The 27,265-nt window shown below is 42.9% G+C and overlaps 1 protein-coding gene across 3 annotated transcripts in view; it reads right to left on the bottom strand.

Moving 5' to 3' along the window:
- TOP3B (DNA topoisomerase III beta) overlaps nucleotides 1-27,265 on the bottom strand; it is a 75,536-nt gene that overhangs the window by 41,243 nt on the left and 7,028 nt on the right. For all 3 annotated transcript variants that reach the window (XM_063430203.1, XM_063430202.1, XM_063430201.1), the window contains exons 2-6: nucleotides 24,491-24,656; nucleotides 10,714-10,845; nucleotides 9,213-9,319; nucleotides 8,344-8,418; nucleotides 119-315 (exon numbers count right to left, since the gene is read on the bottom strand). In XM_063430203.1, coding sequence (XP_063286273.1) covers nucleotides 119-315; nucleotides 8,344-8,418; nucleotides 9,213-9,319; nucleotides 10,714-10,845; nucleotides 24,491-24,560 — 581 coding nt within the window. In that variant the 5' untranslated portion in view covers nucleotides 24,561-24,656. The remainder of the gene's footprint in view (nucleotides 1-118; nucleotides 316-8,343; nucleotides 8,419-9,212; nucleotides 9,320-10,713; nucleotides 10,846-24,490; nucleotides 24,657-27,265) is intronic.

The raw sequence follows: 27,265 nt of genomic DNA on the forward strand, positions 1-27,265 counted from the left end.
TATCACAATGTATGATACCACAAAGGCAAATGGAAAAAGCTAAAAAACACAAAGCTATATTTGTACATATAAAGGCACACAAATCATCAGGTTTTGATGCACATGTCAGTATTCTTACCGTGTGAATGCACATCCAATTCTCAGGTCTAGCTCTTGTCTTGCATCTACTGAAAGGGCCTCATTCTTGTTGGGTTCTCCAAGCTTATTCATTGCATTGAGGATATCTGTATCTGTGATAGAGCTGAACTTGGCACGATAGACTGTGCATTCACCCCCAGTGGATTTATTCATAACTGGCAGCACTGTATCAAGAACCTGGAACACAGAGAGGACCAGAAACATTGAACATGTGAAATAAATTAGCTGCAGAGATCGAATGGGATAATAGTCACATCCTGGCATTTTACTAATATGTTTACTTATCTCCTGTGTTTATTACTTTATGTGCTTTTAAAGTCTAAAGAATCAAATTAAATCAGAAACATCACTGTATTTGCCTCTACCCTGCAGCTGAATTTTGGCTTGGAAGCTTGCAACTTTTCTGTTACTGAACAAAATATATAGAGAATGAGAATGTTTCTGTTTTTCCTTCTCCAATGCATTGTGATATCAATTGCTAATCTTTACAATATAGTTAAAGAAATGGGCTAAAATGTTAAACGATCACTAAGTCACCCAGACCACTTCATCTCAATGTTTAGGTAAATTGCAGGGTTAAACACACATCTATTGTGTCGCTCCCAACTGCTGGGGACACTTCCTCTGCAATCAGTAAGTTTTTAATCCACTCTACCTAGCCAATTACAGCGACTAAATAGCAGCCAGCACACACAATGGGCCGCAACAAGAAGGCAAAACCACCACAGAACCATAAGGGGTACCATATGGAATCCAAGGATGGATTTATGCACTCACTGTCGGGCTCTCAGGATTCCGGTACCATGATAGTGCCTTAGCCTTATTCTAACCCAGAGAACAATGCTTAATGACACAGATCAGGGCAGACCTACATGTTTTGGCTGTCATAGTGGTCACTAAGTCCGAACTGCAGGAACTATTGGGTCAGATACTGACTCTCCTGCGGATGGAGAAGATGGCCATGTGCAGGTGTTGGAGACGTCCATACAGCACCTCTCCTGCCAAAATGCAGCCACTTGTCAGGGAGCTTGTGGTGACATTCTGTCATCAAACTAATATGGGGACCAGGGGTCATGTGACCAAGCTCATGTATGCCTTTCTCACACTGGGATAAGCTGTATCCTTTGATATGGTAATTCAATACCTTTACAGGTCAGGAAAGAGATAACCACTCCCCCCTACCCCCATTCCTTCCTGTTCCTTCTTGGCTGTGCTACTGAGCAGACATGGGCTAATTTTTATCATGGTGAACTGTGAGTGGGATCTGGTGATTTTATAAGATTTAGTTGTTATTGTTAGTTAGGTTGTTGTTGCTGTTGTTTTTGTTGTTGTTGGTATAGTTAGTTAGATTGTGTGTAATTATTTGTATGTTGTTGTTGTTTTGTCTCTGAATAAATATTTGTTAAAGTAGACGGACCAGAGTTTATATGTGTATGCGTACATAATAATTTATAGAGTTTGGTAATACACCACAGAGCTATGCTGCTTTCACTGCAAAGCCAAGTTGAGAATTTCAACAACAAGGGACAGAGGTACAACATGAGACCCAGGTACCCAGGTACAATAAGAGGGAGTGCAGAGTCCCTTGATGCTGAGGATATGGATGGCGTACTTTCAAAACTGTTCTGCATGATTCTAGGGGAAGAATCACCACAGCACTTTGTCTTTGAAGGTCACAATGAGCCAATCACCCCACAAGTGTTGGAGAGAGCACCCCAGGATATAATTTGTCGCCTGCTCTCATTCCCAGTGAAGGATAAAACAATGACTAAAGCACACTCCACACCAGCATGGGATTTTAGGGGCACAGATTTGACCCTGTTCCAAGATTTGTCCCCACTTTGTAGGCCAGGAGTGCCTTGCGACACATAACTACCGCACTGCGAGATAGCCCCATTCTGTATAAGTGGATTTTCCCTTTTTGGCCTCCAAGTGAGATGCAACAATGACTGGCTCACACGCCAGTGGGGTATACGGAATGGTCAACCCTGTCATGAGTTGTGCAACGTTTTACCAGTATTTTGAGAGTCGCGGGCAAGCCCACCAATTGGGGAGAATATCCCTTATTCCATCTTGACACCTCCAGCATTTGTTGTCACACTGGGGGTCATGCAGTGTAACCGCGTTGGCACTAGGTACCATCTGTATTAGTTTATTAGACAGCTCAATGTGGATTGAGCAGAGGGTTTGATTTTTTGGGTTAGTGAACAATTTTTTCCAAGCCATCCCAGGTAGAGTGAGGTTTAGCGCACGTCCCCATGTTCGAACAAACGGTAAATGCTTAATATTTTGGCCTCTGTTCAGGCTTGTACACAGTAAAGAGATAGTTTTCCCGTGCCAATAACTGTGTTATTAGGACTTGCTCGAAGGTAGTCAGGCGCTGCTCATGTACAATTTTCGTTGCTGGTATGTAGTGTTTAATTAACCATGCCCTCAATTGGAAGTATGAAAACCGAGCTGTACTCAATAGGTTATAATCTGTTTGTAGCTGTGTAAAGGGTATGATTTTTGCCTCCCTGAATCAGTTGTGTAATGTACCTGACGTGGTGCCGCTCCCAAAGTCGGAAGTTAAAATCAGGGATCACCAAAAGTGGTGATTGTCATTGCTGGGGAGTATGCCTTGGTCAAACATAAGCTGGCTCTGTGATACTCCCATATGTGTTTTGTCAATGCTGTGGTGGGAAGCATCTTTATGCTCTGATGTGAGTAGGGGTCCACATTGCCGACTCCAGCCCCACCCACTGTGGGGGCGTTTTCTGGGTCTGTGCAGCAATAATGGGGTTGATGTTGGCTGCTTGGTAAAAGTGTTGTATATTGTATACCTTCTGTATGGTGTCTGTACATCGTATGGGTGGCGACCCTTGATTGTTTGCCTGCCCAGATAAAATGGTTAAGTATTCGTTGGTTTTCTGTGAAGTACTAGGTTGGTTTCTGGATGGGGAGGGTCCTAAACAGGTACTGATATTTTGGGACTACCATCATTTTCACAATGGCCACTTGGCAGGACCAAGATATCAACTTTTTATTCCAGCGCTGGAGGAGTGCTTTCACCTGGTTTTACAGGGTCACGTTGTTCGCCTTATATAGTTTATCTAAAGAGGAAGAAATTTTTATCCCTAGAAAGGTGAGATGGTCTATTCTCTAATCGTATTGGAAGTTTGTTTGGAGTAGTTTTATATAGGCACTAGGAAGATTGAAGTCCATGGCTTGCATTTTGGCTACATTCGATTTGTAATAGGAACATCTACTGTAGGCTTCTAGGGTGGCTGCAAATGCCAGAAAGGATTCCCTTGGGTTAATCCATGTGAGTAGGATGTCGTCGGCAAAAAAGTGTGAGTTTGTGTTTCCGTTGGTGTACCTGGATGAGTCGTGAGTGGCTCCAGTGGCATTTTGTACAGTGGGGGGGGGGACAGGGAACATCCCTGTCGTAAGCCATTTGAAATCGTGAATGATTGTGAGAGAAATCCACTGTTGGTAACTTTGGCAGAGGGATTTCTATAGAGTGCTGTCACAGCTTCTATGAATTGCGTTGGGAAGTGGAATTTGCCTAACACCTCGAGGAGGAAGGGACAGTGCAACCTGTCAAGTGCTTTTTCAGCATCTAAAGACAAGAACAAACTGAAGTATGCCTGCAGCTCCATGACCACTCTCTTTTTGAATGAATCATCAGCAAGTAGTGATTCATTAAGCTTCCACTGAGCGCGTCCCCTGGTCGGGAATTGTTCGGTCAAGGCCAGGAGTATGGGCGCGTGGTCTGACCACACAATATCTCCTAAGGTTTTGTGTAGGGTTGGGGCAGAGACCAGTATATGATCGATTCTGGAGTGTGTTTTGTGTACCTGGGAGTAGTGGGAGTAAGCTCGTTCAGTCGGATGAAGCGTCCTCTACGCGTCATTCTGCTAATAATTTGACCAAAGATATACATTGAGTTTTAAGTACTTTGCATCTAGGTGTTTGAGGAGTCGTTGAGGTATCTATTTCATGATCTAAAATATGATTGAGATCACCACAGATGATCATCTGTTCAGTTTGGAGGGGGCTCAGTTTCATTAACACTTTGTGGAGGAAGTTCCTCTGGTTTATATTAGGGCTATATAAGTTTGCTATGGTGTACATTGAGTCATTCATTTTACACATTATGACGATATATCTGGAATAATAAGGGGATTGACTTTTGACCCCTGTGCTTTGTATATGTGGCAGCTTGGTCTTCCCTAACCAGAGTCTCTTCTTTCTGGTGGTGTAGTTGGATTGCAGAAAGGGGTGCGGGGAGACAGCGCCTGTAGAATTGTTCTCAGATCAATTTTCTGGAGCCTATGTTCAGCTCCAGATTGATGCGCATGGACGGAACAATCCCCGTCTGTGGATTTAATGGTAAATCCAGGTACTTCTTGGTGAGTTTTTTGTTCTCAGGCTGTGAATTGTTGTACCACTGGTCGGCAGTCAGATGTCCTCAGTATACAGGGAAGATAAAAACAGACTATAGTGCTCTCTGTATGTAATGAGCTGATAAAAAAGAAAAGGAATAAAATATACTCACAAACAGAGAGCAAATACAGGTATTGCTCAATCCTATAAGGCTTGGGTGGTATGATCCCCACCGAGGATGTTCCTGTGAGAATCTTCAGGATAACAGACCTGGACTGTTTCTCTTAATTTTTGTATATATATATTTTTTTTATATATAAACTTTTCCTGCAACAGTGCTGTCTCATTTTCTCAATTTGAAACCTATTGCGGGTGGTGCTTCTTAGTGTTAACTGAAAGGAATCCGCACTGTGCCTGCTTCTGTGTCATGGGCCTTCAGTGAAGGGAGCATGGAGACCCATACATCGGCCAGTGCTCCTGGAAAGGTAGGCTCTGTGTGCGCAGATATGCCGCACTAACACAGTGTAACATAGTAGAATACCAAACTATGAAACCCATGAGTGTGGGAGCAGCCCGGTGAGCGCCGTGCCCGGCCTAACCTGTGGCGTGTAGAAGATACTCTTCCCAGCACCCCAGTATGTTGTGCAGTCACAGGGCCTGGCGCTCACCTGGAACCCCCGGCCATGCGGAGACACGAATGTCCCCTCCAACGCGAGCACCGCGATGGGAGTAAATGGCCCCGCAGGTCGGCTGTTGTATGTGAATGTGTGGGCATCGTGTGTCTGGTCATTAAGCACTATCAGCAACATAAACAATAATTTTGGCTACACTATATGTGATATCGGCTATATGGATGAAACCATCCGACCTGCAACATATGCAGAAGAAATACTTGCGGTACCAGGCAACCCTGTACTTGGTAAGAGGCTGAGAGTCATTAGAGTTTGCTGGGTTGTGTATGCCATTTCAGCCTGAGTCTTCTCGTGTGGAAGCTATGTGGTCCTCTGGTATGTTGTCAAGGCCCCATGATCTCAATTTTCTAGCACCATCTTCTGGGGGGAGTATGGCTGTCATTCTCCCAACCCGGTTAACCAACACATTAGTAGGGAACCCCCATCTGTATCGCATGCCGTTTGCTCGCAGGATCTCCACAATGTGTGGGAAATGCTTTCTCCTGTGAAGTGTAGCTGCAGAGAGGTCTGCAAAGATTTTCACTGTATAGTTCTCCGGTGGCTTAGCCTTGTTCCTGATGGCCCTGAGTATATGCTTTTTAATGTGGAAGTAATTCGCCAAGAGCAGTACATCCCTGGATGTAGAGTCAGGTAGGTGCCTCGGGCGTGAGACCCAGTGCATGCGATCAACGAGCAACATGTCGGCAGGAATCTCCAGAGCATATGCATGCAGAAGGCCTCTGACATAGGCCTGTAGTTCTCCCGGGAGGATAGTCTCAGGCAACCCCCTGAAGCGGAGGTTTTTGCACCTCGCCCGGTCCTCCAAATCTGCTAGTTTAGCTTCGGTGCATTTCAGCTTGGCCTCTAAACATGCCACATGGCTTGCCAAACCATTATGCGCTGTGGCAAATTCGTCCATTTTAGACTCTGTTTGAGCTGTGTGTTTGCCGAGCTATTGTACATGCCTGTGCAGGGAGTCCATGGAGTTCTACCATGAGGCAATTAATCTGTGTGAAAGGGTGTCGAGTACCTTGGTAAAGTAATTTGTAGTGAGCTTCCCTACTGTCTCAGATGCCTCCGCACTCAACCTCCTGGAGAACTTTGGGCAGACAGAAACAACACAAAAGGGTCTTTACAGGATTGGGGGGGGGGGGGGGGGGGGGGAGGGATTGATCTTGAATTGGAAATTTAATATTAACATCTCACCTAAGACTTGGGTAGCCACACATATTAGTCCAGACTTTTTACCCATAAACACATGTTCCTACTGGGGGGGTGGGACTACCTCTAGTCGTAGGGGGATATCAGCGCCTGTTGGCGTAATCTCTACTATTCCATTCTAGTCAATCTTTTCTGTCCTTCTTCTAGGCATCTACAAGTGATTCTGAGTTGGGGTTCTGTCCCTGACAGTGCTGCTTACAACTCGGGCCCTGGATCACATTTTCCCTGTAAAGAACAATGGTAATTTCCACCTATGCCAGCACCTTCTGGTTGGAAAACTAGGAGAGAGGCACATGTTCAAATGGCAATGGGAGAGACTCCTGGGTAAGACATTCACTGATGCAGCATAAAAGCTCAATTAGCAACAAATATCAGGAAGCAAATTATAAGCTCCTTTCATTCTAGTATCAAATGCAGGCATCGTTGCACAGGATATTTCCCGTAGTCTCTTCTGAGTGCTGAAGGTGTGCGAGCGGCGAGGGGATGGTGAAACATATCTGGTGAGAGTGTCCACTAAAAGTTCCATATTGGCAAATGGTAAAAGATACACTCACAGACATTTTGGGTTCCATACCATTATTTGAATTTGAGCATAAATTCCTGCAAAAGATTTTACAGCAAGTTCTTAATGCCACAAAGTTGGTGCCTTCTGGAAAAGCCATATTGCTCCTGCAAAAGGACAATGGGTCAGTATAATTGAGGAGTTTAAAGGAAGTTAAAGCTCTAATGGCCTTGCAGTCGGAAAAGGCCCTAAACATGCAGAACAATGGTTTCCATGGATTGACTATGTACTGTAAATAAGAGAGATGGACAAGGAAGAAAATGATAAGGGTGGGGGGGGGGGGGATTCTATCTATTCTCTTATCTTTTTACCTTAAACTATTGACCCATTACTCCTTTACCAGTTGTTCATACCGACTAGTCTCCTAACCATATTATCTAACACATATTTGCTGACATGTGTGACTTACTGGATTATGTTATGTGTGAATCTTATGCAATATCTTTACTATGTGTTCACTCTGCCGCTTTGTAAATATTTCTGATCCAGTGCAAATAGAAGACAATTTTGCTTTATCCATCACACCAAAGATAGAAACTAAAAGAATTCTACAGTAGCAAAAAAAACCAAAAAAAAAACCTTTTTTTTCACCCCACAGAAAGTACAGAAAGTAAGGTTTGAGTTGAAATTAGGGATCGATCGATTATCGGTTTTACCGATATTATCGGCCAATTGGCCAATATAGATACCGATATTGCTGATAATACCTCCCAGGACCGCCAGGCCCATTACAAGCCCGGCGGTCCTGGGGGCGCCGGCAGTAAGCTGTTACTTACCTTTCCTGCAGCTCCTTAGTGTAAATCTCGCGAGACCCGCGGCCGTCAGAGCGTTGCCACGGGTTACCATTTTACACAAATTACATCCATTCAGAAACACACACACTACACACTGCATTCACTATACACACACTACACACTGCATTAACTTTACGCACACTACATTCACTATACACACACTACACAAACACACACACACACACTCTGCATTCATTATATACACAGTACACAAACACTCACTGCACAAACACACCCTGCATTCAATATATACACACTACACAAACACACACAGCTCCCCTGTCTAAACACACTGCATCCACTACACATGGCATGTATATTTTGTGCATTTACCTTTAGAAATAGTTTAATTTTTTCAAAATGGTAAATGTGCAGAATATCGGGAAGTTATCAGCCATCGGCCTGAACATTCACAGATTATCAGTATCGGCTCTAAAAAATCAATATCGGTCAATCCCTAGATGAAACACATATATTTCTGCACTTCACAGCTTACACAACTCATATATTAATTATGTTAATCGGTTGTAAGATCTCACTGGGGCGCTGTGCAGCAGATGATATTACAGTTGGCCTTACAAATATGTACCTCAAAGCAAATATTCTCTCCTTCTTTATCACAATCCAGCCAGAGTACAATAATGTCACAGGAACGCGCTTCCACCTGGAGATGTAGGGAAATTTTTTTTTAGAAAAATTGAGAGGATATTTCTAAACTACAGGGAATCCAACCTGTGGCAATTTAAACACACACTATACTGCACTTATAGTTTAACCTCTTTGTAAAACTTCAATTATTTTTTAAAGAACTCTGAGAAAACGGCTTACATATGTTATGTTACATTCATGAGGAAAAGAGTAAAATAATTAAACTTCTTTTTCAACATATTAGAACAGTGTGATACTTTGAGCAGAAGGTTACCCCCACACTCAATTACCTAAGGATCAGTGTGGAAGAAGGAAAAGGCACCAATAATTTACTAATTCATTAATTACTAATTATCTGTGCAAATCCACCCAACCTTGGATCGTGATGTCAGACTTTGAGTGCAGGGGACAGATGCGATCTGCAAAGATGCAAAGTTGTTATGGTTCCTACAGTGACCATTTAAAGCAGCCAATGGTTGATGAGAGTACGAGGGAGAGAGAGATTTATAGCAATTTCTGTATCTGTACAAAAAAATATAATATATAGCGTATATAGCGTATAGATTATTTAATTTGTTATACAGAATTTACAGAAAAAGACTGCTTACAAATAATGATGTGTCATATCTTGAAATAAAGCTCATAGAAACCAACTGTTGTCATGAAAAACTCATAATTACTAAATACTGATATATTGTTTTATTATTCAACAAATACATGTCAACAAATATGTCATACTTTATTCCAGTTGGTTCTAACACTGTGTGTGCCTTCAGGGAAATGGTGATCACCAAATATCTCTGTACATACCTGCAGGAATTTCAACATGTTAAGTTTGGGATTGGCTTCTTTCTTCTCTGTAGGAGCTTTACTGAAGAGCTCAGCAGGGTCCACTTTGTCCCAGTTGTTATACTTCCCTTAAAATGAATATGTGTACAAACAAAGACAAAGTCAGAATTTTGCTTAATAACTAGATATTAGTACTGCTGCGAGACATTCCACAACTATCTGCAAATGTCCAACTTCAAAAGATCTCTTAACATCTTACAAATATGCAAACAATTTAATATCAAGGGTAACTATAACAATGACCAAAAAAAAAAAAAAAAAAAAAAGAGTAACATTGAAATATAACCAATTTATATTTTTTCACACTCCAATTCGAATGGATCAATGTAAAAACATGTGTCGATAAAAGAAGTTTAAACCAATCGTAAATGTTTCCAGGCACCAGCTCAATTTAGTGGTTAATGGTGCAAATAGACTTTGGGTAGTGTCTCCCTGGTATGCATCAACTCACACAAGCTCTGTAAATAAGAAAAAATGGTGTCAAACCATTTTTGAGCACTTTCACAAAAACTGGGGATCTCCCAGAACATCATGCCTATTGCCGTTGGTGGTGTTCAGCCAATGCAGAAGTGACTTTCTTTGCTAGTCATCCAAAGCTGATTGTCAGCTGTAAGCTAAGGTGATGGGGTACGTTAAAACATAACTGAAATCCTAAACATGGGTTAGATAAAGCAATAATATAGTGCAAAATCCAACTGAGGAAAAATCTATAGGACCTGAAGTATATATTTTCTGCACTGTGTACGTATGTAAACATACATTTGTGCAGATTGATTTGTAGAGTGTGTTTTATATAGTCTTAACGATCTCTTGTGGAACATTGGATATATTTTTGAAAAATTGTATGTTGTAAAATGAATCCTATGGGTTATGATGTGTAGATTCCCCCTGTGCAGTCTAGATTCCCCCTGTGCTAAATTGTTTTTGAATGCTGTAACACTTAAGAAGTGTCCACAGGCTCTGATCAACTGTTCTCCTCTTCTGTTGAGGCTAATGCAAATGTATCAGGACAAGCAGTCAGGAGGTATCAGCAGTTGGCAGAGAGTTTCAGCTCATGCAGCTAATGACAGACAGAGAGCATCAGACACCCAATGCTTCCCTTTTTTGCTCAGTACTCGACTGCTATACTGAGCCAAAAAAGGAAGCATTGGATGTCTGATAATGAAGAAAACCAACACATACAGGTGCTTGAGGAAAAACATAGGTGTTCAGCTTTTTGAAAACCTTAAGATAAGATGGCGCCAAAGTGAGATCAGCCCTCAGAGCAATTACAGTGAGATCAAGTTGTTTTGAGGGAAGAGAGTTCCTCTTTGAGTTACAAATTCATCCCATGAACATATTTGGTTCCCTGTCAACACTATTTCCAAACCAATTGATCATTTGAATGAAATTAGACTGGAAAGAAAATTAGGGAAGTAAACATTGGCTAGGTCAGGCTAATATGTATGCATTGTATAATAACCTATGAAATCCAGGCTCATCACATGGCCACAAACTGATGTCATCTTGAAGCGTGCACTCTGACCCATGAATGATCCTGTGTATTCGTGCACAGAACAGGCACCATTGAGACCCTTCCGAGAGGAGGCACTGCCTGTGAGAGATAAAGAAAATTACACCTGAATAAGAAACAAGAGAATGTGATATTTGTGTAAAATATTTAAGAACATGAAAGACAGTGCAACTTCCCGAGGTTAATTCTGTCTTGGAAGCAAGACGTATGAGACAAGCAGACTTAACTACAAAACACAACATCCAGCAATCTACAATGAGATGTGTGGTTTTACTTTCCATAGGCCCTTGCTCAGGCAATCATTGAGGTGCTCAAAGAGGCTCTGCCACTAAATCAAAGATGACACCTTTTTAAGTGAAATGTTTTTTGTTTCTTGTAACATTTTTTTTTTTTTTTTTTAAACATTAATATACAGTAGGGCAATGTTTCTAGCGAAACCAAACTAGGGCTTTCAATTTAGATTCATATAACAATCAAATGTTCTATAGATTAGCACATAGATCTCCTAAGGTTTTCTCTGATGCTTAAAAGGACCACTACAGTCCCAGGAAAACAAACTTGTTTTCCTGGCACTATAGTGTTTTTGGGTCACCCCCACCCTCAGGGTCCCACTCTCGCCGGGCTGAAGGGGGAGGAAGGGGATTAATCAACTCTCCTCCCTCTTCTGACGTCAGTGCTGAACGCGCATGCAATCAGTCCATAGGGAAGCATTACTCAATGCTTTCCTATGGAAGTCCAGCGTCTTCTGACTGTGATTGTAACAGTGAGAAGCGTGGAAGCACCTTAGCGACTGTCAATGAGACAGCCACTAGAGGCTGGATTAACCCTATTGTAAACATAGCAATTTTTCTGACGGGGGCACATCATGGTCGCAATAAAGGGCAAAACCCCACTTAACTTTGAAGAGTCTCAACTGACAATAGAACTACTGGCACTGTTTCAAGACCTGGTATGTTATTTAAAAAAACAAAAAAGAAGAAGAAACCACATTAATTAACCCTTGAACCCAACGAAACTCTCTAAAACTACGGACAGAATTTTTTTTTTTTAATTTCTTTTTTGTTGTGCATGAAATCATAACATTTTGGTATACAATCCACCCAATAGCTTGTGTAGCCACAGTATACAGTATTTCGAAACAGTTGGTCAGCATTATGATGATACAGCACATTTATATATATAAAGATTCTTAATCAACAAGGACAATGGCATGTGTATGTAACGAGAAGGCTAGAGATTTAAAACGCATGCCAGAGCCTCTGAAAGGGTAACATAAACATGAATGTGTTATAAAGTGTAGGAAAAGATAGGTATAACAGCTTGTGTGTGAGCCGCTACAGCTGGTAGGCCTTTCGTAGTGTTTTAAAGTTGGCCATAATGGCAGTAGCCATCGACCCAGTTTTGTGAAAGATACTAAAAATAAATGCCTGATGAGGCAGTTATACCGTGGTAAGGGCTGTTGGTTGTCACCTATTCAACTGTAGGTGTGTAAAGCGGGATAGTGCCACTGAGGTCAGGGGTACTAACTCAGGCGACTGTGTGAAGTGACAGTGTATAGCACATCTGGTGTAAGTTAGAAAAATAATAGTGTCCGATATCCACAGGACACCACGGGGAGAAGTGAGGGCATGAGTGAGTTGGTGAAACCAAGATGCAGCTAAGTTTAACTTAGTAGCAGAAATTAAGATAGAAAATGAAAGAGCAAAGAGAAAGAAGAAAAAAAATAAAAACTTAAAACAAAATCTTAGGTACATATAACAATCAGCTTATGATAACATTTGTGATATTGTTTGAATTGCAATTTGTGCAATCGTGAGAACTATGTGGAGCCCCACCATAGGGCATCTAAAAGGAGAAGGTGAATGTCTCCATCAGCCAGTGTCCATTCTTGAGCGGGGCACAAAGGGAACAACATTTTGCACGTCCCATGAGTGACTTGCCGCAGGGATAGGAGCCATATTTGGAACGAGATCCAATTCAGTGAGGAAGGACTCAAAGGCCTCTGAATTTGTGAGCCGGTAGGTATTGCCCTTCAATGAGGGAGCATGACAGGCCCCATCGGTATTTGACATTGGCCTCTCGGAGTGCCTGTGTTACTCGACTGAGTGTCTCCAGTCCAAGGCAGACTTGCATAAGTCCTACAAAAAGGTATGGTGTATGTCCTCAAACTGAAACGGGACTTTCGTCTTTAGCGCCTCCAAGACTGCCAACATGTCTCGGTATGCTTGAAAGCAGAGTAGGACATCCTGAGGGGCCACCTGGTGGTCTTCGGGAGTCATGAGGAGCCACCCACTATCATATTTTTATTTTGCGTGGCAACACAGCCAAGAATAGGCGTCGAAGGAAGTCTGGCAGTTCACCGCTATTCCTCTAATACTGAGATTGTTCCACCAACGTGGGTTGTAGAGTGCGTCCATCCTTGCCTGCATAGCCTTGCATGTCATTTGGAGGTGTTTGATCTGTTCTGCAGTGCCCACCTGTCGCTGTGAGAGGGTTGTAACAGCCTCTTCAGTGGCCTCTTGAACCACCACCAGATCAGAGCGGAAGAAGGTGATGATGTTGGCTCTGTGATTACCTCCATTTTGTCACGGTTCTCACCGTGACATCTAGACTGCCAGATACTGGAGCGACTGCATAACAGAAGTTGTAGCTTGGTTATTAAACAAATGTGAAAAAAACAGATGTTTTCATCCGTGCCAACTCCTTCATTGCACCTCCAGCAAATATTGCTGATTGCCAAGAATGTAAGAAGGCTGGGATTCTGTACCACCTTATGAATCTCATATAATAGGATTCATGTTTAGTAAGACTTTATGTGGAAGGCATTATTTTTTGGAAGATAAAGTTCCAATCTGCTTGAGTACATTGTATACCTTAAGCGCAGCTTCCCATGCTCGCTGATAAGCTGGGCATTGAAGAGTACTATTACTTTTGAATAGAGTGTATAAAGGGGGCCTACCTGCCTTCTCAGTTGAGTGCCAAATCACCTCAAAAGGGGTCTGGTCCCTTGTTTCACAGTGGGTCAAGACTGATACCCCAAAGAAGTGTGACAATTGGGCAAGTCTTTAAGGATGGGCAAGTCTCAGTAACACATTTTTCTACGTTCACTTTGAAGTTTGAAATATTGACAAATATCTCCATAATGACATTAGGTAAGGAACAGATATGGTCTGTTAAGGAAAAAAAGAACATGGTCGACAAAGGCAGCAATCTTTGCCTTGCCAAAATGGTATTTATAATCTTAATGCAGTCATGTCCAAAGTCTGGCCCGCGTTCCGGTTTAATACGGCCCCATAGGTAATTTGTTAAATCCATATGTTGTGGCCCCCCCAGTGAATCCCTGAGCGCCGCTAAGGACGTTTAGTCCCGCGGCATTCAAAGATCCAGAGATTCTCTGGATCTTTGAATGTCGCAGGACTGCATGTCCTCAGTCTGCGTTCTCGCGATCTCTTGGACATCGCAGGATTTGGCACGTTCCTTCTCTCTGCTGATACAGAAAGAGATCTGGTACAGAGAGAGAAGAGACAGAATAAAGAGGTCCGAGACAGAATAAAGAGGTCCGAGACAGAATAAAGAGGTCCGAGACAGAATAAAGAGGTCCGAGACAGAATAAAGAGGTCCGAGACAGAATAAAGAGGTCCGAGACAGAATAAAGAGGTCCGAGACAGAATAAAGAGGTCCGAGACAGAATAAAGAGGTCCGAGACAGAATAAAGAGGTCTGAGACAGAATAAAGAGGTCTGAGACAGAATAAAGAGGTCTGAGACAGAATAAAGAGGTCTGAGACAGAATAAAGAGGTCTGAGACAGAATAAAGAGGTCTGAGACAGAATAAAGAGGTCTGAGACAGAATAAAGAGAGAAGGGACAGAATAAAGAGATCTGTATGGTGACATAATAAAGAGATCTGTATGGTGACAGAATAAAGAGATTTGAGAGAGAATAAAGAGATCGGTGACAGAATAAAGAGATCTGTATGGTGACAGAATGAAGTATCTGTATGGTGACAGAATAAAGAGATTTGAGACAGAATATGAAAAATAAGTGACGAAATGAAAAGTACCGTATATACTCGAGTATAAGCCGACCCGAATATAAGCCGAGGCCCCTAATTTTACCCCAAAAAACTGGGAAAACTTATTGACTCGAGTATAAGACTAGGGTGGGAAATGCAGCAGCTACTGGTAAATCTCTAAATAAAATTGGATCCTAAAAAAATTATATTAATTGAATATTTATTTGCAGTGTGTGTATGAATGCAGTGTGTGTGTGTATGAATGCAGTGTGTGTGTATGAATGCAGTGTGTGTGTATGAATGCAGTGTGTGTGTATGAATGCAGTGTGTGTGTATGAATGCAGTGTGTGTGTGTATGAGTGCAGTGTGTGTGTGTATGAGTGCAGTGTGTGTATATATGAGTGCAGTGTGTATATATGAGTGCAGTGTGTGTATATATGAGTGCAGTGTGTGTATATATGAGTGCAGTGTGTGTGTGTATGAGTGCAGTGTGTGTGTGTATGAGTGCAGTGTGTGTGTGTATGAGTGCAGTGTGTGTGTGTATGAATGCGGTGTGTGTGTGTATGAGTGCAGTGTGTGTATATGAGTGCAGTGTGTGTATATGAGTGCAGTGTGTGTATATGAGTGCAGTGTGTGTATATGAGTGCAGTGTGTGTATATGAGTGCAGTGTGTGTATATGAGTGCAGTGTGTATGTAAGAGTGCAGTGTGTAAGAGTGCAGTGTGTAAGAGTGCAGTGTGTAAGAGTGCAGTGTGTAAGAGTGCAGTGTGTATGAGTGCAGTGTGTATGAGTGCAGTGTGTATGAGTGCAGTGTGTATGAGTGCAGTGTGTATGAGTGCAGTGTGTATGAGTGCAGTGTATGAGTGCAGTGTGTGTGTATGAATGCAGTGTGTATGAATGCAGTGTGTATGAATGCAGTGTGTATGAATGCAGTGTGTATGAATGCAGTGTGTATGAGTGCAGTGTGTATGAGTGCAGTGTGTATGAGTGCAGTGTGTATGAGTGCAGTGTGTATGAGTGCAGTGTGTGTGTATGAGTGCAGTGTGTGTGTGTGTGTGTGTATGAGTGCAGTGTGTGTGTGTATGAGTGCAGTGTGTGTGTGTATGAATGCGGTGTGTGTATATGAGTGCAGTGTGTGTATATGAGTGCAGTGTGTGTATATGAGTGCAGTGTGTGTATATGAGTGCAGTGTGTGTATATGAGTGCAGTGTGTATGTAAGAGTGCAGTGTGTAAGAGTGCAGTGTGTAAGAGTGCAGTGTGTAAGAGTGCAGTGTGTAAGAGTGCAGTGTGTATGAGTGCAGTGTGTATGAGTGCAGTGTGTATGAGTGCAGTGTGTATGAGTGCAGTGTGTATGAGTGCAGTGTATGAGTGCAGTGTGTGTGTATGAATGCAGTGTGTATGAATGCAGTGTGTATGAATGCAGTGTGTATGAATGCAGTGTGTATGAATGCAGTGTGTATGAGTGCAGTGTGTATGAGTGCAGTGTGTATGAGTGCAGTGTGTATGAGTGCAGTGTGTATGAGTGCAGTGTGTGTGTATGAGTGCAGTGTGTGTGTATGAGTGCAGTGTGTGTGTGTATGAGTGCAGTGTGTGTGTGTATGAGTGCAGTGTGTGTGTGTATGAGTGCAGTGTGTGTGTGTATGAGTGCAGTGTGTGTGTGTATGAATGCGGTGTGTGTGTGTATGAGTGCAGTGTGTGTATATGAGTGCAGTGTGTGTATATGAGTGCAGTGTGTGTATATGAGTGCAGTGTGTGTATATGAGTGCAGTGTGTGTATATGAGTGCAGTGTGTGTATATGAGTGCAGTGTGTATGTAAGAGTGCAGTGTGTAAGAGTGCAGTGTGTAAGAGTGCAGTGTGTAAGAGTGCAGTGTGTAAGAGTGCAGTGTGTATGAGTGCAGTGTGTATGAGTGCAGTGTGTATGAGTGCAGTGTGTATGAGTGCAGTGTATGAGTGCAGTGTGTGTGTATGAATGCAGTGTGTATGAATGCAGTGTGTATGAATGCAGTGTGTATGAATGCAGTGTGTATGAGTGCAGTGTGTATGAGTGCAGTGTGTATGAGTGCAGTGTGTATGAGTGCAGTGTGTATGAGTGCAGTGTGTATGAGTGCAGTGTGTGTGTATGAGTGCAGTGTGTGTGTATGAGTGCAGTGTGTGTGTATGAGTGCAGTGTGTGTGTATGAGTGCAGTGTGCTTGTGTGTATTAGTGCAGTGTGTATGAATGCAGTGTTTGAGTGTGTGATGCAGAGCCTTGGTGGGGGTGGGCATTTTTATTATTTTTTTATTATTTTAATACTAATTGGTTTTTTTGTTATATTATTTTTTTAAAAATTATTATTTTTTTTATTATTTCTTAATATTTTGTTCATTATTATTATTATTATTAATACTTTTATTACATTTTTATTATTATTAATATCTCTATTATTATTTTCGTCCCCCCTCCCTGCTTGCTAGCTGGCCAGGGAGGGGGGCTCCTTCCCTGGTGGTCTAGTGGCATTGGCAGTTCAGTGGGGGGGAGAGGGGGCTGTCAGAGCTGTACTTACCTTTCCTGCAGCTCCTGTCAGCTCTCTCCTCCTCCGCGCCGTCCGTGCAGCTCCCTCTGTCAGCTCACACTGTAAGTCTCGCGAGAGCCGTGGCTCTCGCGAGATTTACACTGGGAGCTGACCGAGGTGCTGAACGGACGGCGCGGAGGAGGAGAGAGCTGACAGGAGCTGCAGGAAAGGTAAGTACAGCTCTGACAGCCCCCTCTCCCCCAGTCTGTATTATGGCAATGCAAATTGCCATAATACAGACTATTGACTCTAGTATAAGCCGAGTTCCGGTTTTTCAGCACAAAAAATGTGCTGAAAAACTCGGCTTATACTCGAGTATATACGGTATGCTGTTTGCAATAAACTTTGCATTATATAGTTAATTTGCATTTCATTTTAATGGTTCAAAGAATGTCAGGCAAAATGGTCTGCCCACACGCATGTTCACTTAATGAAATCTGACTCTCTTTGAAAAAAGATTGGACACCCCTGCCTTAATGGAACAATTCACCCTTATTGCTTATAGGAATGGTTCCACCGCCAGTATAAATAGCAAGCAGGAGAGGGGGTAGCCCTATCTCATTCCAAAGCCAATCTGGGGAAAACTGACAACTTACTCTGACCGATGCAATAGGACTAGAGTACAAACCCTCAATCCAGTGTCAGAATCTTACCCCAAACCCCCAATACATAAAAGAGATAGGACCAGCTAACCCTGTCGAACATCTATAGAGAACATCTATTGTTGGTGATTTAGCGTTACTGGCTAAATGTATGATTTTGAGGATTTATATGGTGTTGTCTGGGGCCTTGCGTCCTGGCAAAAGCTGATCAGAGTGGACCAGACCAGGCAAGATGGGCTCAAGGCGGAGAGATGATCATTTTAGCTAAGAGTCAGGTCTACAAGATAGGCCTGTAGCTGCCGCAGTCAGAAGGATCTTTCTTGGGCTTCGGGAAGATGACTGTGATGGAGGCATGGAGAATTGGATTAAACATGGTACATCCTGGAGCAAGAGAGTTAAAGCCCTTCAAGAAATATTTGTCTAATTAAAGCAGAAAGGTAGTGTAATATGTGAACTTCAGACTGTCTAGATCTGGGCTTCTCCCTTTGGGTTCAATTTAAGTGTGTCGGTCAAGTTGCAATGTGCGTTAGTTCTTAGGATGCAACTTCAGCAAATTCTAAAATTAGATGTCTGAGTTTATTGAACAGGTCTTGCATTGGAGTGGCTTTGTGCGTCAATTCTGCTTGGTGTATACTTTGGATGAGCGAGTTGACAGTCGCTTGACGTTTCCTTTTCAGTCTGGCTCCCCGTTTAATTAGGAATCCCTAGATCACTCCCTTATTAGCCTCCCAAATCCAGTGGGGGGCCTTCTCCAAAAAAACCTTAGAGAAGATCACCAGTTAGGAATCAAGGTTACTCTGTCGTTGGTACTTTGACTATCAGAAATAAGTAAATGAGCAATATATTCAGGGCACTATACCACACGGATAGTTGGAATGTTAACTGTCAGGTTGTATATAGCAAAACAATAACGAAGACTTAAATAAAAGTAAAATAATGGAGGTGAGAGAACAACGGGCATTACTCAGGGATCATCCAACACCACACGCAGACCAATATAGAGAGGCAGTCCCCATGCTTGATGGCTTTTCCCCAGTGGGGACCAGGATGTCCCCCACTGGTCCGGGGGTGGGGGTGAATGGGGCAGCTGCTTTACACATGTAGTCCTAGGCTGGGAGATTGGCTGTTACTCCCCTCTGTTCAGCACATCAGGTGAGTAGGCCTCAGTAGCTTTGTCAGGCCACAGGCTAGAAAGTGTGGCTCCAGTATTGCACCAAATGGATCCCCAATTGTCAGTCAGATAAGCAGATGCTTAGGTAGGTCTGTGGGATGCCACTTTGCTTTAAAGGAACTGCACAGGCAAAAAATGCATATAATTTTTTTACCTCCCTAACAGTAAACCTACTGTCACTAAATGCTTTCCCCCCCCTAAATAATGTAAAAATGAGCTTTAGAAGTACCTGTTTTAATCTTTATTTTGATCAGTTTTTTTCTGATCATGTGCCTGCATGTCATATCTCCCTGCTCAGCCAGACTGTCCACCAATGGCCATGCTCCAGTGATTCTGAGAATCAGCAATGACAGGCATACAATGCCTGCCCAAGAATTACTCAACAAGTTACCCTGCATATACAGCATTCAGACACTAGAACTTGCATACCACATGACACACACACCCACTTCCTCACCACATTAGGTATTATATAGTGTTATGTTATTATAGATAAATATAGAGACAGACAAACTGATAAATACCTATAGAGCTTTGTGCTATCTCTATATCTTTCTATAACTATCTATTTATCTTTCTATAACTATTTATCTTTCTATAACTATCTATTTATCTTTCTATAACTCTGTCTATCTAAAGTGGGCAGTGAGGTTGGCTCACTGGGATTGGCAGAGAAGCATTACCACTGGGTAGGGAGGTTTGCTAACAGGGAAGGGGTTAATCCTGGGTAATGAGCAATGAGCTTGGCTTGCAAGGGAGGGATTAACAATGAGTAGTGAGGTTGGCTGACAGAGGAAGGAGTTATAACACTGGGTAGTGAGGTTGGCTCACAGGGATTGGCAGGGGAGGGGTTAAAAAGGAGTAGGGAGGTTAGCGGGCAGGGAAGGGGCTAAACCTGGATAGTGAGCTTGGTCGTCAGGGATGGGGTTACACTGAAAAGTGAGGTTGGCTAACAGGGACTGGTAGGGGAGGGGTTAACACTGGGTAGTGAGGTTGGCTGACAGGGGAAAGGTAAATACTAGGTAGTGAAGTTGGCTGACAGGGGAAAGGTAAATACTAGGTAGTGAATTTGGCTGACAGGGGAAGGGGTTAACACTGGGTAGTGAAGTTGGCCGACAGGGGAGTGGTTAACAGTGAGTAGTGAGGTTGGCTGACAGGGACTGGCAGTGGAGGGGATAACACTGGGTAGTTAGGTTGGCTGATAGGGACAGGCAGGGAAGGGGTTAACAGTGGGTCGATGGGGATGGCTGACGGGGACTGGAAGGGGAGGGGTTAACACTGGGTAATGAGGTTGGCTGACAGGGACTGGCAGTGGGGGGGTTTACACTAGGTAGGGAGGTTGGCGGGATGTGAAGGGGTTAACACTGGGTAGCGAGGTTGGCTGACAGGAAAGGAGTTGACATTGGGTAGGGAGGTTAGCTGACAGGGGGAAGGGAGAGGAACACTTATGAGCTGCAGCAGTGTCTCTGCAGTTCAGTCTGTGCTGTGAGCATTCCTTACACTAGATTATTATTATTATTTTATTATTTATATAGCGCCAGGAAATTCCATGGTGATGTACAATGGGTATACAAAAATTACAATATGGAGAGATATAAACTATTAATACAAGCTGCAGTCGCCTGGGTGCTAATTCTCACCGGTATTCCCTCAAATACCAATATAAATAGTAACCAAAAAAGAGAAAAAGAGAATGCACACCAGAAATCACAAATGAATAATCAACCAGGTTTAATAAAACCAATAGCAGGTTGAAACATAATATAGCAAACACAATTAGACAATAATCTTTAAAGTGATACAAAAATAGGCATTAAACAGAAAAAATAAACAATAATAATAAATACCAAATTTCTCACAAGCCTAGCAGGGCAGAAACAGGAATCAAAAATAACCCCCCAATGTTTCGGCACCTCTCGGTTGCCTTTATCAAGGGCGTTTCTCTTTTTTGATGTACAATGGGTAGACATGCCTCTATTTTCATTGGCTGCAAAAGGTAAATTTTTTTCAGAGACTGGAAATTTAGGAACATGTTGAAATGTGAGAGGGGGGTGGCTAAGGAGGCTGAGTTACACTACAGAAATGAGCAAAACATTTTAAAGCACCGCAGGAAAACTACAAAGAATTGAAAGAAAATAAACTAACCACAGGTATTTCAGCTTATTGGCTTTTATTTAAGCTTAACTTGTTTAGCTGCCTGGAGTGTCGCTTTAAAGTTATGGATTACTCGAATTGTGTGAGGAGAGCTCACACTAGACACAGCTGTCAGCCATGATGATTAGGCCCTGTCCCCCAGACAACGTTTTCTTAACCTCTTCCACCACTCTAGTGTCACCTAGCAAGCTCTTGTTTAATCCTCATTGCAGGGAGTGAGGTGTAATTCCCTGTAGAGACAGTGAAATGAAAATTGGAGCTTGGTCAGACCAGATGATATTGCCTATAGAGAAGGCCCGGACTATCCATCGGGCAAATGCCCGGTGGGCTGCGATGTCCATGGGCCGAGGCTGGCAGGGGAGATCACAGGATCTCCCCTGTCGGCCCATGCAAGGCCGGCTATATCCGAGCGCCGGCCCTGCTGATTCCCATGACGGGCCGGTGGGGAGATGAAAGATCTCCCTCACCGGCCCACATACAGTGTATTGCGGTCGCTGGCGGGGGAGAGAGGGTGGGAGACAGGAGAGGAGCTCTATCTTGCAGCTCCGCCGGGTTCCTCTCGCAAGATCCGGAGCTTTGCCGTGGCAACGCTCCAGGTCTCGCTAGAGTTCACTCACCACTAGTACCACCAGGGATGGCAGCACAGTCTCCACACCCATGCTAAAGGTAGGAAAGGGAGGGGGGATATAATCAGTGCCTGTTTATTTTATTTTTTTAAATTAATATATATTGATAATAATCTCCCCCCTCCCCAACACACAAGCCCTCCAAACATTCACACACCAGCACCAACCCTCACTCACACACACACACACACACACACTGCACCCCTGGCACTCACAGCACCCTCACTAACACACACACACACGGCAACCCTGACACACACACACACACACACTGCGCCCCTGACACTCACAGCACCCTCTCACATACACAGACTGCACCCCTGACACTCACATCACCCTCACTCACACACACACACACACACACTGCACCCTGACACTCACAGCACCCTCACTCACACACGGCACCCCTGACACTCACAGCACCCTCACTCACACACACACACACACACTGCACTCCTGACACTCACAGCCCCCTCACTCACATACACTGCACCCCTGACACTCACAGCCCCCTCACTCACACACTGCACCCCTGACACTCACAGCCCCCTCACTCACACACTGCACCCCTGACACTCACAGCCCCCTCACTCACACACTGCACCCCTGACACTCACAGCACCCTCACCCACACACACACTGCACCCCTGACACTCACAGCACCCTCACACACATACACACTGCACCCCTGACACTCACAGCACCCTTACACACATACACATTGCACCCCTGAAACTCACAGCACCCTCACACACATACACACTGCACCCGACACTCACACACACACTGCCCCCTCAGTCACATACACACCCATCACACACACACTGCAACCCCCCCCCCCACACACACACACACTGCCCCACTGCACCCTCAGTCACATACACACACTGCACCCCTGACACTCACAGCACCCTCACACACTGCACCCATCACACACACACTGCACCCCCCCTCCCACACACACACTGCAGTCTTTCCTGGCATTTTTGTCTCCTGGTATCCCGTCTATGGAGACAAATTTCAAGGAAAAACAGTGCAAGCATGTTATTAAATTTGCATGCACAGTGCACAACAAATACAGGGCCTTTTTCTCATGCTAGAGCTCTTCAGCAGAGCTCTGCGCATGGTCTGCCCTGGAAGAGCATTGAACCAACATGCTGAGATGGGGCGTGCTTGCCATTGATGATGAAAAAACACACCCTATCTGGTCCACTTTTCAGTGGGCCGCTGTAATGAAAAAAAATGTCTTCACAGTCTGGCCCTGCTATAGAGGCTTCACTTATGAAATGGCTAAGGTAACGGAAAATCATGTCCAGTCTCGAGTATGTGTGGGTGGTCCCTGCTCGTGGGGTGTAGCATAAGCCAGCAATCCACCAAAGGATGGGAGTGAAGGGCCTTCTGCAAGAGTTGTCAGTGGTGTCCATCGCAAAGTCAATGACTATGTTCTAATCCCCCCCCACCACGATTGTTCCCTCTCAGAAAACCTCTGATTTCTCTAATGTTTGTTAGATGAAAGGGACTTGGTTTGAGTTTGGTGCATATATGTTCGCAAGGGTTAATAGCCGGTGTGGCATTTCACAAATAAAAATCTGCTCTATGGGTCATATAAGCTTCCGGTCAGGGCGAATTTCTCTTTATTCTAGAACACCTCTTGATTTAAAGTCTATACCAGAGCATGATAAATCACACAATTTCTATAATGTATACCGTATTTATCGGCGTATAACACGCACAGGCGTATAACACGCACCTCATTTTAAGAAGGAAATTCAAGGAAATCCCCCCCCCCCCTCATTCCATAGTGTTTCCCCCCCCCCATTCCATAGTATTCTCCACCCCCTCCCATAGTGTTCCCCCCCCTCATCCCATAGTATTAGGGGGCCCTTTCTATAGTATTCTCCACCCCCTCCCATAGTGTTCTCCACTCCCTCCCATAGTGTTCTCCACTCCCTCCCAGTGTTCCCCCCCCTCATCCCATAGTATTAGGGGGGGCCTTTTTATAGTATTCTCCCCCCCTCCCATAGTGTCCCCTAGTGCACTTTCCCTCCCCTTGTCCCATATTTACTTACCTTTCTTGAAGCGTGGGCCGGCTTCACAGCGCGCACCGCGGTACTGGAACTTCAATTTCAGGTTCCGGTTTCCGGCAGGACTGAAAGGAAGTGTGCACACTTCCTTTCAGTCCCGCCGGAAACCGGAACCTGAAATTAAAGTTCCAGTACCGCGGTGCGCGCTGAACACCGGCCCACGCTTCAAGACAGGTAAGTAAATATGGTATATCGGCGTATAATACGCACACATCATTTTCCCCCTATTTTCAGGGGGAAAAAGTGCGTGTTATACGCCGATAAATAAGGTATTATAAACAGGTCACTGCTAGCTTGGCTGCTTAATGGTAACTGTATTATATAGGATATGCAGTCACAGTTGTTCACTTCAGATTGACATTGACCCGCTGCATTTATATGTGCATTATGGAATTTATAATCAATTGCAATATTTCTTTGAATGCAAGAAATTGGACTTATAATGCAAAAGACAAACTTCCTTTATCCATAAGTGGCATGCATGAGACATAGGATGAACGGCAGAAAGCAGACTGTACTCACCTCTTGAAAGAATTTTGGCAATTGACTGGGCCAGTGAAGGCTTCTCTGCCACCATAAGAACCGTCTTCATTTTTTTTTTTTTTTTTTTGCGTGTAGCAAAAGCTGTATCTCTATATAAATACCTTAAAGCTGCATTTGGGCATCCACAGAGTGTACTTACATGCCTCTATGAACACAAACAAAAATACAAAGCATGGTGAGCAAAAAGGTATTATTTTATTTTCAACATGGTACACTTTTCATAAAAACCAACAACCATTATGCAGTGTCATGTAACAAACTCACTAGAGAAAATAATTATCCTGTTTTACTTTCTTCAACAGTAACTGAGGTTTACTCATTAAACAAATGATTGTAATGATTTGAAAACAGAATTCCTTTAGCCCTGCAGCAGGCAAGCAACAGGGATGCTATAGCAGTGGACTGTAGCTGGCATCAGGTGGAGTCAGTTGGCCGAAGGGGCACCCCACAACTTTATCCTGCCTCCTCACAACAACTAGCCAATGGACGTTCCTAAACATCCCTCGTAGAGTTGTGTATGTGAGTTCTAACAACTGTGTGGATGCCAGTTTATGGAGCATGTCTGTAAGGTAGGGAAAATTATAATATAATGCATGGCTGACAAAGGGTGGTAAAGGTTATGGCCGGTGGGGAAACGGCAAAGCGTGGAATGGGCTATAGCAGAAGGAGGACCTGGATATATATGGGGAAGGACAATGGAGTTGATTTGGAACATAACAGGCAGTGGAGTAAGGGCATGAGAAGAAACGGAAGTTTAGTTAGTGGAAAGAAAGAGAATGGCATAAGATATGGGTGAAAAGGGGGAGGCACATCGTTAGTTGGACAGAGGCTTGTATGGTACATACATGTGCAGCCAGCACAAATATTACACCCAGCTTGCAAACACACATTACACCCAGCTGACACACACCACCATATACACACACTATGGTGGAGTACAGAGGACGAAACCCTAATATCCAAAAAGCATGTGTCATAGTATACATTATAGCAAATATTAACTAGGGAAAATGGAACAGTATATTTATCCGGATTTACAAAGAACAGTATTTAAAAAAAAAAAAAAAAAATGTAACATATCTTCAAAAGAAGATCTAACTTGAACTATGTGTAGGACATTTAGACACAGTAAAGGAATAGATTGTACAGCAAATGCTGATGCCAATCATTGATTATGGGGATGTAGTATATACATCTGCATCGCAATCCCACATTAATAAACTCAACACATTGTATAACTCGTTCTGCCGCTTTGTGCTACAATGTAATTACAGGACCCACCATTGTGACATGCTAAAATAACTAAACTGGCTGTTGCTGGAATCCAGACGCACACTTCATCTTTCCAGCCTTGTGTTTAAGAGTTTTTCTGGGAAACTCCCACCCTACCTTAACAAAAAGCTCTCCTCGGCTGTTCCCACCTCCTATAACCTCCGATCCAGTACCAACACTTTATTTAGTCTACCTCATTACAAAAAGAAAGCAGCCCGATCCTCCTTCTCCTGCAGAGCGCCGCAATTGTGGAACGACCTCCCGCACAATTTAAAATCTTCCCTAAGCTTAAAGTCCTTTAACCCCTTCAGGACCGCTGACGGTTCAGGACCGTCAGCGGTAAAACGTGCGTTTGGACCGCTGACGGTCCTGAACCGTCATAACGGTCTGGGGCTACTTGCCTTATCGCCGTCGGTCCCACGGCGGCGATCAGCTCTCCTCCCGGTCCAGGGGGACTGCCTGTCTGCCCGGGCAGTCCCCCCTCGGCAGATCAGGACCCCACGGCCATGTGATCACTTGATCACATGACCGCAATAGGGGTCCATGTGTCTGCCTGCAGGGGGACTGTCTGTGCTGACAGGCAGTCTCCCTGCAAGTGAAAAATCATAAAACAAAGTGAAATAAAATCAATCAGTGTAAAAAAATAATAATATGTGTGTATATATATGATATATTTACATGTATTATATCTATATATACCTATATATAATATATGTATATATATCATATATATATTTATAATGTCATACTAAGTGTATTTTTATATTTATATATACGTATATTAATATAAAAATACACTTATATTTAAATAACACACAAATATATACAATATATATAATAACTATATATGGTACATATATATTATTATAAAACACAAATATGTTAATAAAAATAAATAACAAAAAATAAAAATAATTTTTAATAAGTAAAAAAAAAAATTATATATATATATATATATATATATGCAATTTTATTCTAACAGTATTTTGATATTGATATATATTTATATCAAAATACACTTAGAATGTAATGATATATATATCTATGTATAAATAAATAAATAAAAATAATACGAAATATACATATGTCCACATACATAATTACATAAATAATTTCATAAATATACACGTAGACGTCAAATATATAAATATGTATATATATTAAAATTATACGTGCGTATTTATGTAATATTTTTACCTAATTAAGTAATTTTAATGATTGCAATTTGAGGGACCTGCCTGCCAACCCAGGCCGAAAGTCCAGATAATTTAATTTGCTAGCACTGTGTTTAACCCTGTAACTTTCTATGACAACCTAAATCCTGTACATGGGGGTACTGTTTTACTCGGGAGACTCCGCTGAACACAAATATTAGTGTTTCAAAACAGTAAAACATATCACAGCGATGATATTGTCAGTGAAAGTGAAGTTTTTTGCATTTTTCACACACAAACAGCTCTTTCACTGAGGATATTATTGCTG

The sequence above is a fragment of the Pelobates fuscus genome, chromosome 8 (assembly GCF_036172605.1).
Source record: "Pelobates fuscus isolate aPelFus1 chromosome 8, aPelFus1.pri, whole genome shotgun sequence".
Taxonomy (NCBI): Eukaryota; Metazoa; Chordata; class Amphibia; order Anura; family Pelobatidae; genus Pelobates; species Pelobates fuscus.